A 21,737-nucleotide genomic window follows, 5' to 3' on the forward strand; every position below is an offset into this window, starting at 1 on the left:
ATTTTCTAAACTGTGCTTGTAGTTTTCAGTGAACAATCCTTAACATATTTGCAAATATACCCATAGTTATTTAATTTTTATATTATTTAAACCATACTTTAATTTCAGTTTCCAATTGTTAATTGCTATATAAGAACAAAATTATGTATGATGCAAAACAGGTAAATTTGTTTATGAGTTCTAAGAGCTTTTTACCTTTTTTGAAAATTTTTGCAGTTTCCTCAGCAATTTCACATTAAGTATATATACTAATAAAGACAGTTTCACTTCTTCCTTTTCAATCAAGATGGTCTTTAATTTTCTTTCTGGAAAAGCTTTTTTGTGGATTGGGAATTCAGGTAATGCTGGTTTTACAGGATTACTTGGTAAACTTATCCTTCTTTTCTATTATCTGAAGAGTTTTCCGAGAAATTGTGTCACATCATTAAACATTTGATAGAATTTGCCAGTGAAACCATTTGAGCTAGGTATTTTCTCTGTTAGAAGGTTTTAAGCTACAAATTCAATTTCCTCTGTAGAGTTATTAAAGCTATTCACTTTCATTAATGAGATTTTTCAGTTTGTATCTTTCATGGAATCTGCCGATTCATCTATGTTGTCTAAATTTGTTCACAATATGTCCTTATTTTTTAAATATCTATAGGATCTGTAGTGATATTCCTTCTCTAATTCTGATATTGGCATTTTGTGTCCTTTGTCATAAGCCTTATGTAGATATTTATTACTCCTATTAATCTTTTCAGAGATTCAATTTTTCATTGCATTGATTTTTCTTTATTGTTTTTGTTTTCCTTTTCACTGATATTCTAGTTTTATTGCTTTCTTTTTTTCAGATTAGTTTCATTTACATTTGTTCCTCTTTTTTGAGCTTCTTCAGACAGAAGTTCAGTTGATTCAAAATGATACACTAACAATTACCATTTACAATGAAGCATAAAACAGAAGGTCATGCATTTCAAAACAAATTAGAAAAATATTATTACAGATTATTTTCCGTATTTGTTTCATACAAAACAGTACCTGGTTTGAGGCAATCCAAAACTGGTTCCAATGCCAACACGAGGTAGATAGTTAACCACTTTCTTTACTGTTGCAGGGTCTGGGAAGTTGAACATTATAGCAACTAGAAAAAATAATTTTTAAAAGTCAGAATGAAATATGAGTGCCTTTCTGAAAAACTGATTTCTTGGTCCAGTAAAATGCTTACTCTTAGTTCAGGTATCTACTCAATAGAAGTTTTATAGTATTAGTTTTATCATAGTATATATGAAGTTTAAGCATTAATATGCCAGAGATGATATTTATTTTACTCATAGAATGTTCCTTCTCTAAATACTGTCAGGACTAATAATTATTGTTGCATTAATGTGACACAAAGTTGAGATTTTATCTAGCTACAATTCTGAATTTTCAAAGTTGAATTTTGGCAAGATAAAAATATGTCTGTAAATTTCTATAAAAAATCTAAGATTATATACTTAACAATCTAATATACTTAACCTATAGTTACTAAATTGTCAGTTGTATTTACTTCTAATCAGCAACAGCTTAAAAATATTCTCTTGGAATTTATGCAAATTCTTGTATTTTCTTGTAGCTTATGTAAATATTATATAAACATATAATACAGTGCTTATATGTTTATGTTTTATATGTTCACATAATCCAGAACAATGTGTGACCTGAAGAAAATTTTTTCCTACAAGGTCAATAATCAAATGCTTTTTAATCATTTCTATTTGAATAATTACGTACTTCGAGAACATCGTATGTAACTGTACATATCATCATAACTGTGCATCATATATATAAACACACTCAGTATATAAATGTTAATTTATGACAGTGATGTACAACATTTCATCCTTAAAAAGTATGACAATAACAAAGTCATAAAATCATTGCAGAGAATTTAGAAGATAGTAATTTGGTCAGTCTTGAAATTTTAATCATATTAACTTTTGTATCAGAACCATAAATAATCTACAGATATTCATCTAGAAGATGATCCTTTTTTTCTACCTAACCTGAAAAAATACTATGGGCCAAAAATTTTTTATCAATGTCAGTGTAATTTTAAACACTGACATTACAATATTTTTAGGTAAATAAGTATATGATCATGCACTAAACACCTAAAATATATTTAGAACTATCATATACATATCCAACATAACTTTTGAATAAGCCTTTCTTACATATCCACTATTACGAGTGGAAAAAAAGGAAAAACTCAGATTATGGCAGGTGACCAAGGTCTAAGGAAAAGGCAGTAGAGAAACACACGAAGATACAAAGCAAACATCCTTAAGAAATTTTAAAGAAGGAAAGTAAATAAGATGAGCAAGTAATAAATATTTTGAGGTGAAAACCCCTTTGGGACAGCAAGAATGTAGACTGAACTGAAGTGTAAAACATTCACTTGATTATTTGCCTGAAAGAATAATGTTTACATTAGAAAAAGTGGTAAGTGTGTAGAAGAAGACCAGATATGGAAGGAAAAACCAAGTTTTCCTAAAGAAATCTGTATTCCCTAAAGACATATGATTTCATTAAAAAAAGAAAGTATACATGGAATATACATTATGTGCAGATTTTTAAATGAAAACTTGTACATTATAGAAAGGGAAAACATGAAAACTTAAAAATCTACTTAAATAAAATGAGCATGTACAATAAATCACAAGATTTTACATATTCTCACTTGTAAACCTCCACTCATACCCCACAACCCTTTACCTTCAAGTTCACCTTGTCCCTCCTTCTAATCTTAATGAATTTCACCAAGTTCAATTCTAAACCCACAAATTGAATTTCAGTTCTTTCAAGAATGAGGTAATACAGAGCAACCAGGACAGTTCAGTACCATCTTCTGATGGTCCTTTATAAATGGCAATAGATTAGACAAAAAAATTAAATAAACGTATGAATTATTTGATTACCCTCTCCCCTCTTGAAACGCAGCCACGTTCCAGAAGGAGTTTAAATATCAGAGCACTGCTGAGGACACCAAAACTCCACAACTGATTAAAAGCGTACTTATCCCCCATGTTTATAAAGTCCTGTACTAATTTGTGATTTGGCCAGAAAAATAAGAAACTGCAGATAATTCTAAGAACAACCAAAGGGGTATAAACTATGAAGAGGCACGTGGTTCAAAAAAGAGGTCTGTCATGCAGAGTAGGCTACACAATCCTATCCAAATGGAAACAATACGGAAAGGAAACAACATGGTATGTTCAAAATGAAATCTTAAGGAGATGGACGTTCGCTCTGTAACAACATACATCTGCAACATCATCTTACCTCTGTTTGCCATAAAGATCTCCAGGGCTGTATTTTGCAAAAGATAACGACGAGAAAAGATCGATCGTATCTCTGAGAACAGCCATTTCCCATGCAGCCCTTCTGTATATGCCAGGATCTAGTGAAGAAAAAGAGAATCCCGAGTAAGTACAATAGAATCTTTTTGTTCTTTCCCCCAATTAAAACACAGAAGTCCTTATTAAGAAAAATAATTTCTAAGAAATGAATAAACAGTTACTGAAATAATTCGGAGGGTGACTAAAAAGTAGATTGCAATTTATGAAAAAGATGTTTAAGTGAAACAGCTGAACAAAACTGTAACACATCTATTCTATACATATATTTGGGGGCTTTTTAAGGCAATGATGTCAACTATTGCTTTTCAGAAAATACATATAGCATTACTGATTGATTTTTGAGTCATATTATAGAAATAAAGTATTACACACACTTTAAAAAGAAGAAAGACTTCAAAAGAATGTCCTACATGCTTATAGATCACATATAAAATTCAGTTTCATATAATATATCCAGAAATACTTTTTAGATACTTTAAAATTACAAATTTAAGTTCATAACTTCAAAAAATCACAGTTATAAGGTCACTGTTAAGGCAACAGTCACTCATTCAGGAAGCACAAAGACTGGCCGTATAAGAGGTTAAGCATCATTTTGTCAGCAAAGCTAAACACAAACCTGCGAATGAACTCAGCATAATCTCTCCATGGAGTAGGTGGTTGTCAGAGTAACTTGTTACAAATTCTTGTCATCCCATGTGACAGACGCAATGGCTTAGAATGCTTTGCAAACTCAAAGTAATCCTGTCTTTAGTACTAAGCCACTTTGTTGCTTTGTTATTCAAGCTTTGTTTTTTAAAAGTTCATTTCAAAAGCTTAATTATCAAGGTGTTAAAGGCAGATTTGGGATTTCTCCACACTAGTACTTAGTACTTCACAGAATATTAATAAATAAAATGAGACGGATGTGCTATCAAACACTGATGAAAATTCGTGAAAGCAAATTAAGTTAAACAACTAAGATAAATCTCTCAAAAGTAACCACCATTAAAAAACACAAATAAAGTGACATTTGTATATGATATTGCATTGTACAGACAAAAATGGGATAAGAGGAAAAATAATGAATGTTAAGAATTTATCCTACATAAATGCTGTCCACTTTATATTTACATTTTCTAGATCTTAATTATAAAAAATCTATAATCCTTAATGCAAAATACAGGGTTTTTGTTGTTGTTGTTGTTTTAAAAGACAGCAACATTAGTTAATTCACGAAATACGTATTTAGATTTTTCTACAGAAAATATTCTATTTCGGGTACCACGGCATCTAGAAACGAAAGAATGGGTACAACTCCTGGGCCCAGTGTTTTCTGAAAAACCAAACAACAACTCAAAATTCCAAACAATGAATAACACTTTCAGTTTTAAAACAGGTGAGAGAGAAAATCCTTCAAACTCTTTCATACAGTCAATACCTATGTAAGTAAGATCAAGAGAGACTAACAGAAAAGAGAGGACAAAATATTGACACGACTCAAGAGTTCTTTAAACCGACTGCCACTTGCACCCCTTTCTCTCACTGTAACCAGCAGGTCCGAGGCTCCAGAGTGTGCAGTGGCCTTCTGACTGGTCTCTCTCCTTCTAATCTTACCTGGAGAATCTACTACAACCAGAGGAGTCAGAGAAAATAGCTTTTTAAATATAAATCGGATCCTATCTCTTGGGTACTTAATACCGCCCAGTGGCTCCGCAATACATGCGTTATAAACTCTGAGTGCTGACCAGCCACTATAGCCGTGTCCGACCCTGTGCAGCCCCAGGGACTGCAGCCCGCCAGGCTCCTCTGTCCACGGGCTTCTCCCGGCAAGAATACTGGAGTGGGCTGCCGTTCCCATCTGCAGGGGATCTTCCCGACCCCGGGACTGAACCTGCATCTCTTACATCTCCTGCACCGGCAGGCAGGTTCTCTCCTGCTAGCAGCACCTGGGAAGCCCAATTAACGCTGAAGTTCTTCATAACTGTTTATAAAGCCTTATATCTGGAATTGTCTGATGAGCCCAACTCATTCTTCATCAAGGCCTTTATATGTGCTTTCTCCTCTGCTCAGACTGGTCTCCCAGATCTTCACATGGCTGGCTCATCCTCACATTCAGATATCCGCCCAAATGTCACCTCGGTAGAGAAGCCACAGGATCGAACCCCACTTCTGCCACTATCACCTCATTCCATCCCAAACTCATCAGACTTCCTTCATAACACTTATTCACTACCACCAGAAATTACGTTATCTCCTCGCTTCTCTTTTGCCTCTCTTCAGCACTGGAATACTAGAATCTAAGTTCTACTGGAACAAAGGTTTTGAATGTACTCTATTTTCATCTTCTGTGACAAAGTCTTACACAAGGAGACAGTTTTGAATGATTAAATGAGTGAACAAGCGGCAACCAAAACCCCACATATGATCCACATTAATTCTGTTCGGGCCATAAATTCTCCCAAAATTTCAAGTAGTTGAAAATACTTGAGAAAAGGGTTATTGATAAAAACAGGCATATCTATGGCTCCTCAGGAAAAATACGGAGCATCTGCCAAGCGTAGGTCTATATACACCACACAGCACAACTGACAGGCACTCTCCATTTCCAAACAATCTCTGCACATTCACTTAGTTACTATTATCTGCCTAGTTTCCACTGGTATTTGAGTTTGCCATTTTTAGCTTATCAAGTAATAGAGAATCCAATATACGTTCTGTAACACTTCTGGTCCAGTCTATCCACCATTTGTGCAGAAAAGGAGACCTAAACAAGTTAAATACTTAATAGGAGTCCCTTGGAAAGCTGGTAGTAAAGTTTGGCCTACTCCCAGGTTGTCCAGTCTAAACTGTCCAGAGCCTACTTAGATGATACACTGTTACATTTCTAAAAGAGTTCAAACATCTGTTAAACTAGAACTCATCAGAAATTTTAATCAACTACATTTTTTCCCCTGTACTTGTGTTAAAAATGAAAGAGGAAAATCAAACAAGAATAAACAACAAAGCTTTAGGCTTCAAGCTCTGTCATATACTAAAAATATCACACACTGGTCTGAAAATTCTACCTCTTGTATCTGTAGAGCTATGTAATAAGACTTGTTGCTTAATATGGTGATGGTCGATCATTGCAAGATCACGGTTGTGCAACCTAAAGATTTAATTATTAGTATTTTCTAGAATATCTCAATTACTAAGAGGAGTAAGAACACTAAAACATTATTATAATATTTTTAATGTAATAGTTTTCCAATCAGTGAAAATATTCCATTTATATCCCATTCCTTTAAGCAACATAGGTATTTTAAAAATATACCTTGAAATACAGCAAGTGGCATGGTCCTTTAAACTTTGTTTTATTACCAAACGTCAAACTTACTCCAAATGACAGAAAATGACATAAGCTCCATGGAACCACCCTGAAGCTTACAAAATACTAATACTTTGCCACACTGTTATATAGATTTTAAAAATTTATGAAGTATTATAGATAATATTGAAATTCCCATATATAACCCTTCCTGATTCCATTTTCCTTCTTCATCAGAGCCAGTCACTATCCATGTTTTGAGGTTTAGCATTACCATATAAATTTTTATTCTATTAGTATATATACATCTACAAACAACATCCAGAATTGTTCTACATGTGTGCAAACCTGATATAAATGGTATTATACTGAATGGATGACAGTGTGTTTTCAGAGTTAAATATAAGCAGGTAATGTTTTAAAAATTAAGAAAAACAGAAACAGGAGGAGAGACAGAAAATTATTTAAAACTGCCAAAGCTATCAACATTTAAAATCTTACAGATAAAATTAGACTGACTTAAAAAAAAACAAGAAATGAAAATCTGTACTTAACATCAGGATAGTGGTATTTAAAACAGAAACAAAGAATTTCTTAACTAAGAGAATTACTAGCTGAAATTGATATAATAACATTTCTTTAAAGTATTCATTAGGAAAAGGTGTCAGTACTGAGAAGCAGCTGCGACCTAGCTAAGCAAGAGGTTTATTTCTTATTGGAATAGTATATTCCTGGTCTGAGGCTTCACTTCAAAGTCTCTAGAGTTCAATTAAAACTGGATTAGGTAGAAGCAGACCCTTCTTTGGGACTTTCTGTTCACTGAAACTCTACTTACACTGACAGCACCCTAGACAGAGGTCTAGCCCTCCAATGAATCGGTTACTATGGAAACCGTATCATTACCATTGCTCCGCAGTTATGACCCCAAGTCTAGAATAGCTTGAAAGCTTCAGCCCTCAGCACTCTCTTTGAATGTTTTCCATCTTGTTTCAATATCGTTAGTATTATTATTAGTGAATTCAACTTTCATTTTTTAATAATTTATTTGAATAAAGACAGTTTACTGGTCAAATGTTAACGAAAGGTTGTAGAGAGGAACAAAAGAAATCATTTATATGTATATATACTCTCACACATATAAATGCATATATACCTATTTCTTTACATTAAAATATCAAACATATTTTCTTTAAAATTTTATCTAAAAATTGTGACTGTGAAAAAGAATTTTGCCCAAGTAAATCTACCTTTCCCCCTACACTGCAAATAGTATACTATGAATACATGTGAAAATTGCTTCACCCTGTTGCATTAATTGGTTAGAAAGAATTTTTGACCTTCAACCATTCATTTTGAAAAGTTAACGAATTTATCCAAATAACACTTCCACTTTTCTCATCCTCATGGAAGGATAAAAAAAAAAATCTGTATTATTTACTGCCCAACTACATGATACCCTATTTATTGAATATTAGGTATGTTCAAAAAATAGATTTTAAAGTAGTCTCTGAAAACATAGCCATATTTGTTCCATTTAAGTAGAGAAAAAAGGCTTTCTTTTTAAACTCTACCCTCAGTAAATTTTTTCAAATTCTTTTAAAGGGAAAGATATTAAAAAGTGATTGAAAAATATCACAAAAAATATTTGAGAGTTGGCATCTATAGAATCAAATTAAGTGTTTTTTAAAACACTATTCTTAATGTTTAAAGGTCACACTGCATATCCTAGACTCAAATATTCATCAATTTTTTGAGAGATTTTACTCTTCCAGAGAATTCCATACTAATTTCAAAAGAATTCAGTAACAAAAGTAAAATCAAATAATACAAAGAAACAAGAGCACTTAAAATTTCATAACAAAATCATTTCCAAAATATACTGATATATATTTAACATTAAAAAAATTTTTTTAACTTAGTATACAAACTAGAAGCTAATCAAGCCATCAATCAATGATACCACAATCAGAAAATATTCATATCTCATTTTCACGAAAATAATTATAAATCAGTCACAAGGATTATATCTTACTATAGAAAATAGTAAATATTTGAAATAATAAAAATGAAATACATGTTAAAAAATGCACTAGTCTAAATATAGTCTATCAATCTGCCACTAAGCACATGTGCCAATATATTTTATTTACAATAATTGTAATTTTAACAAAACAGTTGAAAGTAATTGTAATCAAGTATTTTAAAGTTGCACCACTCTATTACTAACATAGTTTTTAGATTTTGCTGCACATATTTTCTCTGAAACTTGATATCAAAGGATAGCACTAAATTTATTTTAATACTGAATACCAGTTAATTTAAGGATGTTCTTCATCACCATTATTTAAATATATATTCTTAAACAAAACTTAGAGGTCTCTTTTAATTGAAAAATAGCATATATTTGACTGGTAGAAATTTTAACACGGCAATTTTGCTATTTAATATATATCCATGAACACACAGATTGCCCCCAAACTTGGAAAAAATGACAACAAAAATATAAAAGTTATAAAAGAAAATTACCTTTTAAATTCATTATGAGTTATTTTATATTTTTCATCTATATAGTAAACTTCCTCCTGCTTACTGATACTATAATGCAGTATTCTCCTTAGCATTTTCATGTGTGACAAATTCAATTAAACATATTCACTACTCTAATGTTCTATTTGGCAGTTTAGTCAGTATGAAAAATTAAAAATATATAAATAAAATGCTGTGTGACCTCCGTATTGATTGGGCTAAAACGGTTTTAGCCTGGGTGTGGACGATGGGGCATCTGGGAGGGGCGAGAAGTGAGCACACAAACACATACACTCCTATGTTTTCTCTTCCAATTACTGAGGGAGATGATAAAACCACAGCAAATGATGTATCAGCTCATTTTATCTTATCGCTTTGGGGCTAGGTGACAATGAAGTTCATATTTCACTGACTCCCATTGAAGATTGTGAAAATTACTTGCCCTCATGACCTGAAATTTCACTAGAAGACAGAAATTTCTCTTCTGCAAAGTAATGCAATTTTTCAGATGTCAACCTTTAGCCCAGCTTTAAAAATTAATTTCATTTATATTAACCAATGATATTGATATTTTCACAGAACGCTCTTTGATACATGAAGCACAGACTGGCAAATTGATGTTGCTTTAGATGAGTAAAACTATTTTATTTTAAGCTGCTATGGCAGACAGATTTATGGCAAACTGAAATTCCCATTTCATAATTTAATATTTGTGCTGGAGCAGAGCACCTTTAAGCCCTTGGCCTGTAAATAATTCAGACTCAGTTGGTTCTTTTATTTTCAATATTCTTCAGCTTAAAGATAATTTGCATTCTAAATGATGTTTCATAAAAGCCATCTCTTACTGAACTAACATTTAATATATATATATTAACAAGTCAAGAGCCAAGTATAGTAATGAATAAGCAGAACAAAGAAGATATTTAGCCATCATCCAACTAATTTTTAGATTTTTAAAAATTTAAACTGTATCTCCATTATGATTTTTATGAGAGAAGAACCTAAATATACAAAAGAAGGCTAATAAGGAATAATAATTAGCAACATGAATGTACCTTGCTTTCTTTTTCACAGCACATAAAGAGCAAGGCATTAAATTTTGAGAAAAAGAATAGAATAAACAGGTACATAGTTGAATTAAAATACAGATATTTGGATTTGGAGTTACTTTTTAAGATAAAATATAATAAAAATAAAGCCACAATGTCAATTTTATCATGAATAAGATGTGAAAGTATTTGATTTCAGTATATAGAAATTATACAGATATAGAAATTACCTTGAATATATACAAAGAAAAATGTAAGTATTTTGGAGTAGTAAAAATATTACTAAAAAAATACAGTTACTAAAAAAATAAGATATGTATACCTTATCAAGTTTTTATTACCTTTATCCAGTAAAGACTTTTAATTCCAATGCCTTGAGAAAACAATCATTAGACCAAAACCCTTCATTTTATTGATAAGTAAGTTAAACATAAACATGTACTAATTTATCAATTAATCTATACTCTTAAAATTAGAAAAATGCCAAAAAAAAAAAAAGTCTGCAATTTAGCTATTTTCTCCCCAAGATGGATTAATACCACTCTGCCTAACTCTATTTCCAAAATAACTTTTGCAAATATGCAAACAATATCTGTATTACTTTTTATTTAAAATATTTACAGCTAATTTTCCTTACAGGTATGATATGGGAAAATTATAATATAAATGATACCTTATTTTTTCCATTTAAATTGAAAAGAATCCTAGTTACTTCTTAAAAGCTTGTGAGAATGACTGCTATTGTCACTGAATTGAAGTTACAAAGTGTTTTTGCCTATTACTCTGTACACTGACTCTCTGAAGAACAAAGAGTTACATTTAAATCAGCACTAATAAAATACTGCCTAATTTTTAATGGGCTCGAATATTCTACAATGTATACTTTTAAAATAAGCAATGGACACAGCCTGTCTTTCTTCTTGATGTCAATTCTTACTTGATGAATTTAATATCAATCTCAGATTGGTATCAAAGGCCCTCTCTACATAAAGGAAGCAAATACCCAAATTAGAGTAATAGCAGCGTGTAGCTGGGCTTCCCAGGTGGCGCAGCAGTAAAGAATCCTGAAATGCAGGAGACGTGGGTTCAATCCCTGGGTCGGGAAGATCCCCAGGAGAAGGAAATGGCAACCCACTCCCATGTTCTAGCCTGGAAAATACTATAGACAGAGGAGTCTAGTGGGCTACCATTTACAGGGTTGCAGAGTTGGACACAACTGAGCAACTGAGCACACAGCCTGTAGCTAGACTACTTATCCCTTGTTGCAGATACAACATGATTTAGTCATTCCAAGTTTCTCTGGGGACTAACCTATTTAACTAATTAAAGGAGAAACCTTCAATACATTTGTTTCTGTTCTTCAAATATAGAACAGAAATAAAAAGGAAAAGGAAAAAGTTACATTAGTACTTGATGCCAAAAGTAGGACACTTTCTTCCTAATTGGAGGGAAATACTTTTCCACTTTATTTTTTTTTTAACTTTATTTCTCTTAAGTACTCAACTTGTTTAGCTGGAGTCAATTATAAATGAGTAGTACAGGTTCCTATTTGCTTCCCTGTTAAAGCATGAAACTGAATACTGGGCTTATATTCTGCTTCAGATACAATCTTTCAAAAAGTTATTTTCTTAAAGGACACATATGACAGAACATTATGGATGCTACTTAGATAAGATTTGGAGGTTAACATGATTCCATTCCATACACTGGAGTTCCTACTCGCCTCCAGCTTTATGAGACTAGACGGACAGACGGAAAGCCGGCCCAACCTCACGTACCACATAGTCTCAGGCACTGGGGACGCATGAACACAAACACAGCAGAAAGCGAAAACAGACAGAAAATGAAAGGGAAAACTAGAGCACATTTTAAAAAATTCAAACTGAACAGTCAGTATATTTCAACTTCTGACCAAGATGGAGTAACAGGGACTGGACTTACCCTTGTACATAAATAATACTTAAAATAGATACTACATGTGAAAAAAACCTGTTCTTAAGAGCTTAAACACCAAGTAAGGAACAACAGTGAACTCTGAGAGACAGGGGAAAAAGTGGTGACACCAACTACCGCCCCAACTCCCTGCCGGAGAAGACTTTGCAAGCTCCAGGACAGGTAGAAGAAATATGATTAGAACATAGTGGTCTCTTATGGTAGAGAAAACAGCTTAAAGTACTACAAGATCAAGGGGGCTAAAACTCCAAGAACAAGTAACAGATGAGTGAAAGCTAAAAAGTAACATTACTCCTGAGATGTGCAGTCTTCAGCTGAGACCTGATCAGCTTCAGAAAACAATTCAAGGCCAGTAAAAGAATCATTCCACCAAATTATAGGGTACAATACCCAGAGCTCACATAAGCAGAGCAAAAAACAATCTCATAATGCATTGAGCAATGGCTAGAGTCCTCAGAAGCATTTTGCCTTAGTAGTGGGAAAACTAGACTAGACTAAATGCTGCTCTGGTCCTACCTAACAAACCTTAACAGCACCATCCACATGGATCAAACTATTTCCAGGTAACTTAGTTGCGTCCTAGAACAACAGATTAAAATATTTATAGAATACAAAAATATCTACAACACAACAGGGTAAAATTCACAACTGGCATTTAATTCATAAATACTAGGCCTGAATAAAAATCAGAAAATATAATCCATAATGAGAGGAGAAATAACAAAAATGACAGGATCATTGGTAAAGTACACCAAACTAGACAAAGTAGGTATTAGAATTAAAAAAATTAAGAGGATACTAAAGAATTCCATTAACAGGATACTAATAGAATAATAGAGAGTCATTTCCTTTGCCGTAGTTGGGCTTCCCTGTTATCTCAGATGGTAAAGAACCCGCCTACAATGCAGGAGACCTGGGTTCAATCCCTGGATCAGGAAGATCCCCTGGAGAAGCGAATGGCAACCCACTCTAGCATTCATGTCTGGAGAATTCCACCAACAGACCACAGGGTTGCAAAGACTTGGGCATGTCTGAGCAATTAACACTTTCACTTTCTTTCAGAGGGTCATTTCACTTGTAAAGGTCATCACAACAACAGATCATTACATCAAGAGGTCATACTTATCCTAATTGTTTCTGAAGGAACAGTAGAGCTTTAAAATATACAAAAGAAAAACTGAGAGAACCAAAACCTGAAACACATAAATCCACAATGACAAACAGATCACAACACTTCCCTTTCAATGACTGATAAAGAAAGTAGATGGAAAATTAGTAAAGATATAGAATACTTGAATAAGACCACTGACCATGAGCTAGTTGACAATTATAAAACAGCAGTTGAACATACATTTACAGAGACAGTGCATACCATGAACCAAAAACCAAGCTGTGATAAATTTAGCAGATTCAAATCATATAAAGTTTGTGCACACGCTCAGTCATGTCTGACTCTTTGTGACCCCATGGACTGTAGCCTGCAAAGCTCCTCTGTTCACATAATGTTCCAGGCAAGAGTACTGGAGCAGGTTACTGTTTCCTTCTCCAGGGATACTCCTGACCCAGGGATTGAACCTACGTCTCAGTAAGCAGGTTGTTTATTAGTTGAGCCATCAGTAAAGTCCCAGAAAGGTATATTCTCTGACAACAATGGAATTAAGTTAGAAATCAAGGACAGATTTTTTCATTCCCAATATATGAAAATGAAACAGTACACTTCTAAGTAACCCATGGGTCTGAGGAAAAAAAAATTAGGAGGTATTTTGAACTGAACACAAATGACACCAGAACATACAAAAATTGTGGAATGCAGTTAAATTAGTACTTAAAAGGAAATTTCTAGCACTAAACACCTATATTAGTGGGAAAGAGAAAAGGTCTCCTCTCAAGAATACAGCTTCCACATTAGAAAGTCAGGGGAAAAAAAAGCAAATTAAACCCAAAGTAAGCAAAAGAAAAGAAATAAAATCAAAGTAAAAATCAATTAAACAGAAAACCAAGAAAGAGAGAAGAAAATAATCAATGACACCAAAGATTGGTTCTTTTAAAAGATCGATAAAATGTATGTCTCTAACCAGACTCATTAAGCAAACAAGAGAGAAAACACAAATTAGGAAAATCAAGAATGATATAAGAATCAATATCAGCAGAGAAAAAGCATCACTATGGATTACACAGAGTGTAATAATAAGAATACTAAGAACAATAATAATAATAAAAAGAATAATAAGGAAATACTACCTATCCCTGGGTGGTGGGCTACAGTCCATGGGTTCACAAAGAGTTGGACACGACTGAGCAATTAAGCACATTACGTATAACTTTATATCACTAAATTGGATAATTCTTTCTGATGGACAGATTATTTGAAAGAGACAAACTACCAAAGCCCCCTCAAGAAGAAACATAACATAAACCGCATTATACTTATTTAGTGAAACCAAATCAGCAGTTTAAATCTTCCCATAAACTAACCTGCAGGGCCATGTGACTCCAATGGTGAATGCTACCAACACTCAAAGAAGAAACAGTGCTAATGCTATACAAACTCTTCCAGAACACTTAGGAGGAAATACTTGCCAGCTTTTCTTATGAGGCCAGCGTTACTCATATATTAAAACCAGACAAAAGCATTATAAGACAAGAAAATCCACGGGGCAGTCTCACTTAAATATTATATAATTTATTTGTCTTAAGACATTAAGGATGCTCTGTACAATAAGTAGATTAACTCAAACTACCAAGAGAAATTTTCCACTCCTGTGCTTTCACAAATTATCCCAAAATGTATTCAACTATTCCCAACATTTCTCAAGAATGTCTGCAACAACTTTCTTTTGTAATGCATTTCAATTTGACTTTCCTTGGATTTTACCAGAGTGGCTGAATTTTCAGCCTTCTCATTTTACAATGAGGATATCATCAATAACTACTGGATCCAACACCAAACTTTACAGAGGTGCAAGAATCAAGTGATAAGGCATTAGAGGTGATTACCTCTACAAGGTAATGATTCAGTTCAGTTCAGTTGCTAGGTCCTGTCTGACTCTTTGCGACTCCATGAATCGCAGCATGCCAGGCCTCCCTGTTCATCACTAACTCCCAGGGTCCACCCAAATCCATGTCCATTGAGTCAGTGATGCCATCCAGCCATCTCATCCTCTGTCGTCCCCTTCTACTCCTGCCCCCAATCCTTCCCAGCACCAGGGTCTTTTCCAATGAGTCAGCTCTTCGCATGAGGTGGCCAAAGTATTGGAGTTTCAGCTTCAGCATCAGTCCTTCCAATGAACACACAGGACTGATTTCCTTTAGGATAGACTGGCTGGATCTCCTTGCAGGTCAACGGACTCTCAAGAGTCTTCTCCAACACCACAGTTCGAAAGCATCAATTTTTCGGTGCTCAGCTTTCTTCACCGTCCAACTCTCACATCCATGCATAACTACTGGAAAAACCATAGCCTTGACTAGACGGACCTTTGTTGGCAAAGTAATGTCTCGGCTTTTAAATGTGCTATCCAGGTTGGTCACAGCTTTTCTTCCAAAGAGTAAGCGTCTTTTAAATTCATGGCTGCAACGGGGCGCGGCCGGAAAGGCGGCCGCCCCCTCCCCCGTCACGCACCGCACGTTCGTGGGGAACCTGGTGCTAAACCATTTGTAGACGACCTGCTTCTGGGTCGGGGTTTCGTACGTAGCAGAGCAGCTCCCTCGCTGCGATCTATTGAAAGTCAGCCCTCAACACAAGGGTTTGAAAAGATAAAGACTGAATTTTTTTTTATGAATTTTTTTCTTGAAATTTTTTTTTTAATTTAAAAGAAATAAAATTTAAAAAAAAAAAAAAAAAGAATAAATTCATGGCTGCAGTCACCATCTGCAGTGATTTTGGAGCCCCAAAAAATAAAGTCTGACACAATGTTTCCACTGTTTCCCCTTCTATTTCCCCTGAAGTGATGGGACCAGATGCCATGATCTTAGTTTTCTGAATGTTGAGCTTTAAGCCAACTTTTTCACTCTCCTCTTTCACTTTCATCAAGAGGCTTTTTAGTTCCTCTTCACTTTCTGCCATAAGGGTGGAGTTATCTGCATATCTGAGGTCACTGATATTTCTTCCACCAATCTTAATAAAAAAAATTCCAGCTGTGCTTCTTCTAGTCCAGTGTCTCTCATGATGTACTCTGAATGTACGTTAAACAAGCAGGGTGACAATATACAGCCTTGACATACTCCTTTTCCTACTTGGAACCATTGTGTTGTTCCATGTCCCATTCTAACTGTTGCTTCCTGACCTGCATACAGCTTGACATATTGCTGAAGCCTGGCTTGGAGAATTTTGGGCATTATTTTACTAGCATGTGAGATGAGTGCAATCGTGCGGTAGTTTGGACATTCTTTGGCATTGCCTTACTTTGGGATTGGAATGAAAACTGACCTTTTCCAGTCCTGTGGCCACTGCTAAGTTTTCCATATTTGCTGGCATATTGAGTGCAGCACTTTCACAGTGTCATCTTTCAGGATTTGAAATAGCTCAACTGGAATTCCATCACATCCACTAGCTTTGTTCATAGTGATGCTTCCTAAAGACCACTTGACTTCACATTCCAGGATGTCTGACTCTAAGTGAGTGATCACACCATTGTGATTATCTGGGTCGTGAAGATCTTTTTTATACAGTTCTCCTGTGTATTCTTGTCACCTCTTTTTAATATCTTCTGGTTCTGTTAGGTCCATACCATTTCTGTCCTTTATTGAGCCCATTTTTGCATGAAATGTTCCCTTGGTATCTCTAATGTTCTTGAAGAGATCTCTAGTCTTTCCCATTCTATTGTTTTTCTCTATTTCTTTGCATTGATCGCTGAGAAAGGCTTTCTTATCTCTCCTTGCTATTCTTTGGAACTCTGCATTCAGATGGGAATATCTTCCCTTTCTCCTTTGCTTTCCATTTCTCATCTTCTCACAGCTATTTGTAAGGCCTCCTCAGACAGCCATTTTGCTTTTGTGCATTTCTTTTCCTAGGAATATCTTAATCCCTGTCTCCTGTACAATGTCACGAACCTCCACCATAGTTCATCAGGTATTCTGTCTATCAGATCTACTCTGACAGAATGTGGTCCACTGGAGAAGGGAATGGCAAACCAATTCAGTATTCTTGCCTTGAGAACCCCATGAACAGTAATGAAAAGGCAAAAATAAAGGACACTGAAAGATGAACTCCCTAGGTTGGTAGGTGCCCAATAGGCTGCTGGAGATCAGTGGAGATATAACTCCAGAAAGAATGAAGGGATGGAGCCAAAGCAAAAACAATACCCAGTTGTGGATGTCACTGGTGATAGAAGCAAGGTCCGACGCTGTAAAGAGCAATATTGCATAGGAACCTGGAATGTTAGGTCCATGAATCAAGGCAAATTGGAACTGGTTAAACAGGAGATGGCAAGAGTGAATGCCAACATTCTAGGAATCAGCGAACTAAGATGGACTGGAATGGGTAAATTTAACTCAGATGACCATTATATCTACTTCTGTGGGCAGGAATCCCTTAGAAGAAATGGAGTAGCCATCATAGGCAACCAAAGAGTTCAAAATGCAGTACTTGGACGCAATCTCAAAAATGACAGAATGATCTCTGTTCGTTTCCAAGGCAGACCATTCAATATCACGGTAATCCAAGCCTATGCCCCAACCATTAATGCTGAAGAAGCTGAAGTTGAACGGTTCTATGAAGACCGACAAGACCTTCTAGAACTAACACCCAGAAAAGATGTCCTTTTCATTACAGGGGACGGGAATGCAAAAGTAGAAAGTCAGGAAACACCTGGAGTAACAGGCAAATTTGGCCTTGGAGTACAGAACCAAGCAGCACAAAGACTAATAGAGTTTTGCAAAGAGAACACAATGGTCATAGCAAGCACCCTCTTCCAACAAGAAAAGAGAAGATGCTACACATGGACAACACCAGATGGTCAACACCAAAATCAGATTGATTATAATCTTTGCAGGCAAATTGGAGAAGCTCTATATAGTCAGGAAAAACAAGACCGGGAGCTGACTGTGGCTCAGATCATGAACTCCTTATTGTCAAATTCAGATTTAAATTGAAGAAAGTAGGGAAAACCACTAGACCATTCAGGTATGACCTAAATCAAATTCCTTATGATTATACAGTGGAAGTGAGAAATAGATTTAAGGGACTATATCTGATAGACAGAGTGCCTGATGAACTATGGACAGAGGTTCGTAACACTGTGTAGCAAACAGGGATTAAGACCATCCCCATGGAAAAGAAATGATTCAGGTATGATCTAAATCAAATCCCTTATGATTATACAGTGGAAGTGACAAATAGATTCATGGGATTAGATCTGATAGACAAGAGTGCCTAAAGAACTATGGACGGAGGTTCGTGACATTATACAGGAGACAGGGATCAAGAACATCCCCAACAAAACGAAATGTAAAAAGGCAAAATGGTTGTCTGAGGAGGCCATACAAATAGCTGTGAAAAGAAGAGAAGTGAAAGACAAAGGAAAAAGGAAAGATATACCCATCGGAATGCAGAGTTTCAAAGAATAGCAAGGAGGGATAAGAAAGCCTTCCTCAGTGATCAGTGCAAAGAAATAGAGGAAAACAGTAGAATGGGAAAGACTAGAGATCTCTTTAAGAATATTAGAGATACCAAGGGAACCTTTCATGCAAAGATGGCAAAATAAAGGACAGAAATGGTATGGACTTAACAGAAGCAGAAAATACTAAAAAGGGGTGCCAAGAATACACAGATAAACTATACAAAAAAGATCTTCATGACCCAGATAACCACGATGATGTGATCATTCACCTAGAGCCAGACATCCTGGAATGTGAAATCAAGTGGGCCTTAGGAAGCATCACTACGAAGAAAGCTAGTGGAGGTGATGGAATTCCAGTTGAGCTATTTAAAATCCTAAAAGATAATGCTGTGAAACTGCTACACTCAATATGCTAGCAAATTTGGAAAACTCGGCAGAGGCCACGGGACTGGAAAAGGTCAGTTTTCATTCCAATCCCAAAGTAAGGCAATGCCAAAGAATGTCCAAAGTACTGTACAATGGCACTTATCTCACACGCTAGTAAAGTAATGCTCAAAATTTTCCAAGCCAGAACCGTGAACTCCAAGCATGAACCATGAACTTCCAGACGTTCAAGCTGGAATTAGAAGAGGCAGAGGAACCAGAAATCAAATTGCCAACATCCACTGGATCCTCAAAAAAGTGAGACAGTTTCAGAAAAACATCTATTTCTGCTTTATTGACTATGCCAAAGCCTTTCACTGTGTTCAGCTCACTTCAGTTGTGACTCAGGTGTGTCCGACTCTTTGTGACCCCATGGACTGCAACACGTCAGGCTTCCCTGTCAAACACCAACTCCTGGAGTTCAGCCAAACTCATGTCCATTGAGTCGGTGATGCCATCCACCGTCTCATCCTCTGTCATCCCCTTCTCCTCCTGCCCTCAGTCTTTCCTAGCATCAGAGTCTTCTCCAATGAGTCAGCTCTTTGCATGAGGTGGCCAAATACTGGAGCATCAGCTTCAACATCCGTCCCTCCAATGAAAATCCAGGACTGATCTGCTTTAGCATGGATTGGTTAGATCTCCTTGCAGTCCAAGCGACTCTCAAGAGTCTTCTCCAACACCACAGGTCAAAAGCATCAATTCTTCAGTTCTCAGCTTTCTTTATAGTCCAACTCTCACATCCATACATGATTACTGGAAAAACCATAGCCTTGACTAGACAGACCTTTGTTGGCAAAGTAATGTCTCTGCTTTTTAAAATTCTGTCTAGGCTGGTCATAACTTTCCTTCCAATGAGTAAGCGTCTTTTAATTTCCTGGCTGCAGTCACCATCTGCAGTGATTTTGGAGCCCAAAAAGATAAAATCTGCCACTTTCTGTTGTTTCCCTATCTATTTCCCATGAAGTGATGGGACCAGATGATATGATTTTAGTTTTCTGAATGTTGAGCTTTAAGCCAACTTTTTCACTCTCCTCTTTCACTTTCATCAAGAGGCGCTTCAGTTCTTCTTCGCTTTCTTCTATAAGGGTGGTATCATCTGCATATCTGAGGTTATTGATATTTCTCCTGGTAATCTTGATTCCAACTTGTGCTTCATTTGCCTGTGTGGATCACAACAAACTGTGGAAAATTCTGAAAGAGATGGGAATACCAAACCACCTGACCTGCCTCCTGAGAAATTTGTATGCAGGTCAAGAAGCAACAGTTAGAACTGGACATGGAACAACATACTGGTTCCAAATAGGAAAAGGAGTACATCAAGGCTGTATATTGTCACCCTGCTTATTTAACTTATATGCAGAGTACATCGTGTGAAATGCCTGAACACAAGCTGTAATCAAGATTGCTGGGGAATATAATAACCTCAAATATGCAGATGACACCACCCTTACAGCAGAAAGTAGAGAAGAATTAAAGAGTCTCTTGATGAAAGTGAAAGAGGAGAGTGAAAAAAATGGTTTAAAGCTCAACATTCAGAAAGCTAAGATCATGGCATCTGGTCCCGTTCCTGCATGGCAAATACATGGGGAAATAATGCAAACAGTGAGAGACTTTTTTGGGCTCCAACATCACTGCAAATGGTGACTGCAGCCAGGAAATTAAAAGATGCTTACTCCTTGGAGGAAAAACTATGACCAACCTAGACAGCATATTAAAAAGCAGAGACATTACTTTGCCAACAAAGGTCCATCCAGTCAAATCTATGGTTTTTCCAGTAGTCATGTATGTATATTAGAGTTGGACTATAAAGCAAGCTGAGTGCCAAAGAATTGATGCTTTTGAACTGTGATGTTGGAGAAAACTCTTGAGAGTACCTTGGACTTCAAGGAGATCCAACCAGCCCATCCTAAAGAAGATTAGTCCTGGGTGTTCATTGGCAGGACTGATGCTGAAGCTGAAACTCCAATACTTTGGCCACCTGATGCAAGGAACTGACTCACTGGAAAAGACCCTGATGCTGGGAAAGACTGAAGGTGGGAGGAGAAGGGGACAACAGAGGATGAGATGGTTGGGTGGCATCACCAACTTGATAGACAGGAGTTTTAGCAAGCTTCAGGAGACAGTGATGGACAGCGAAGCCTGGCGTGCTGCAGTCCATAAGGTCACAAAGAGTCGGACACAAATGACCAACTGATCTGAACTGAACTTCTACATTGAGAGGATAGTTTTGGACTCATACTGAAACAGTTATTAGATTAGATACCTTCACAACAGTGTCTTCTAAATTGTCAAATTCAACATATCCAGAAATGAATTCATTATTCATTCACCTCAAGAGCTACTATTAATCCATTACAGACTATTTTACTAAAGGAAATCACAAAAACCACGTCAAAATCTGAGTCATCCTAATCCCTCATCTCTCAGTCAACAAGTTCGGTAGCTTCCATCCTCCTGTCCGCACTTACATTCATGCTTTAATGCCCACTGAAATCTACTTTAAAGCAAGTCCTCATCATATTTTGAGTATTTTCAGACATATCTCATGTTCCAACCA

At 35.7% G+C, this 21,737-nt stretch overlaps 1 protein-coding gene across 3 annotated transcripts in view; it reads right to left on the reverse strand.

The window, feature by feature from the left end:
• The window catches only part of LRBA (LPS responsive beige-like anchor protein), a 719,345-nt gene that overhangs the window by 217,714 nt on the left and 479,894 nt on the right, over positions 1–21,737 (reverse strand). For all 3 annotated transcript variants that reach the window (XM_065905003.1, XM_065905001.1, XM_065905002.1), the window contains exons 41-42: positions 3,307–3,424; positions 1,021–1,123 (exon numbers count right to left, since the gene is read on the reverse strand). In XM_065905003.1, coding sequence (XP_065761075.1) covers positions 1,021–1,123; positions 3,307–3,424 — 221 coding nt within the window. The remainder of the gene's footprint in view (positions 1–1,020; positions 1,124–3,306; positions 3,425–21,737) is intronic.

Source organism: Muntiacus reevesi, chromosome 13 (genome assembly GCF_963930625.1).
Source record: "Muntiacus reevesi chromosome 13, mMunRee1.1, whole genome shotgun sequence".
Lineage (NCBI taxonomy): Eukaryota > Metazoa > Chordata > Mammalia > Artiodactyla > Cervidae > Muntiacus > Muntiacus reevesi.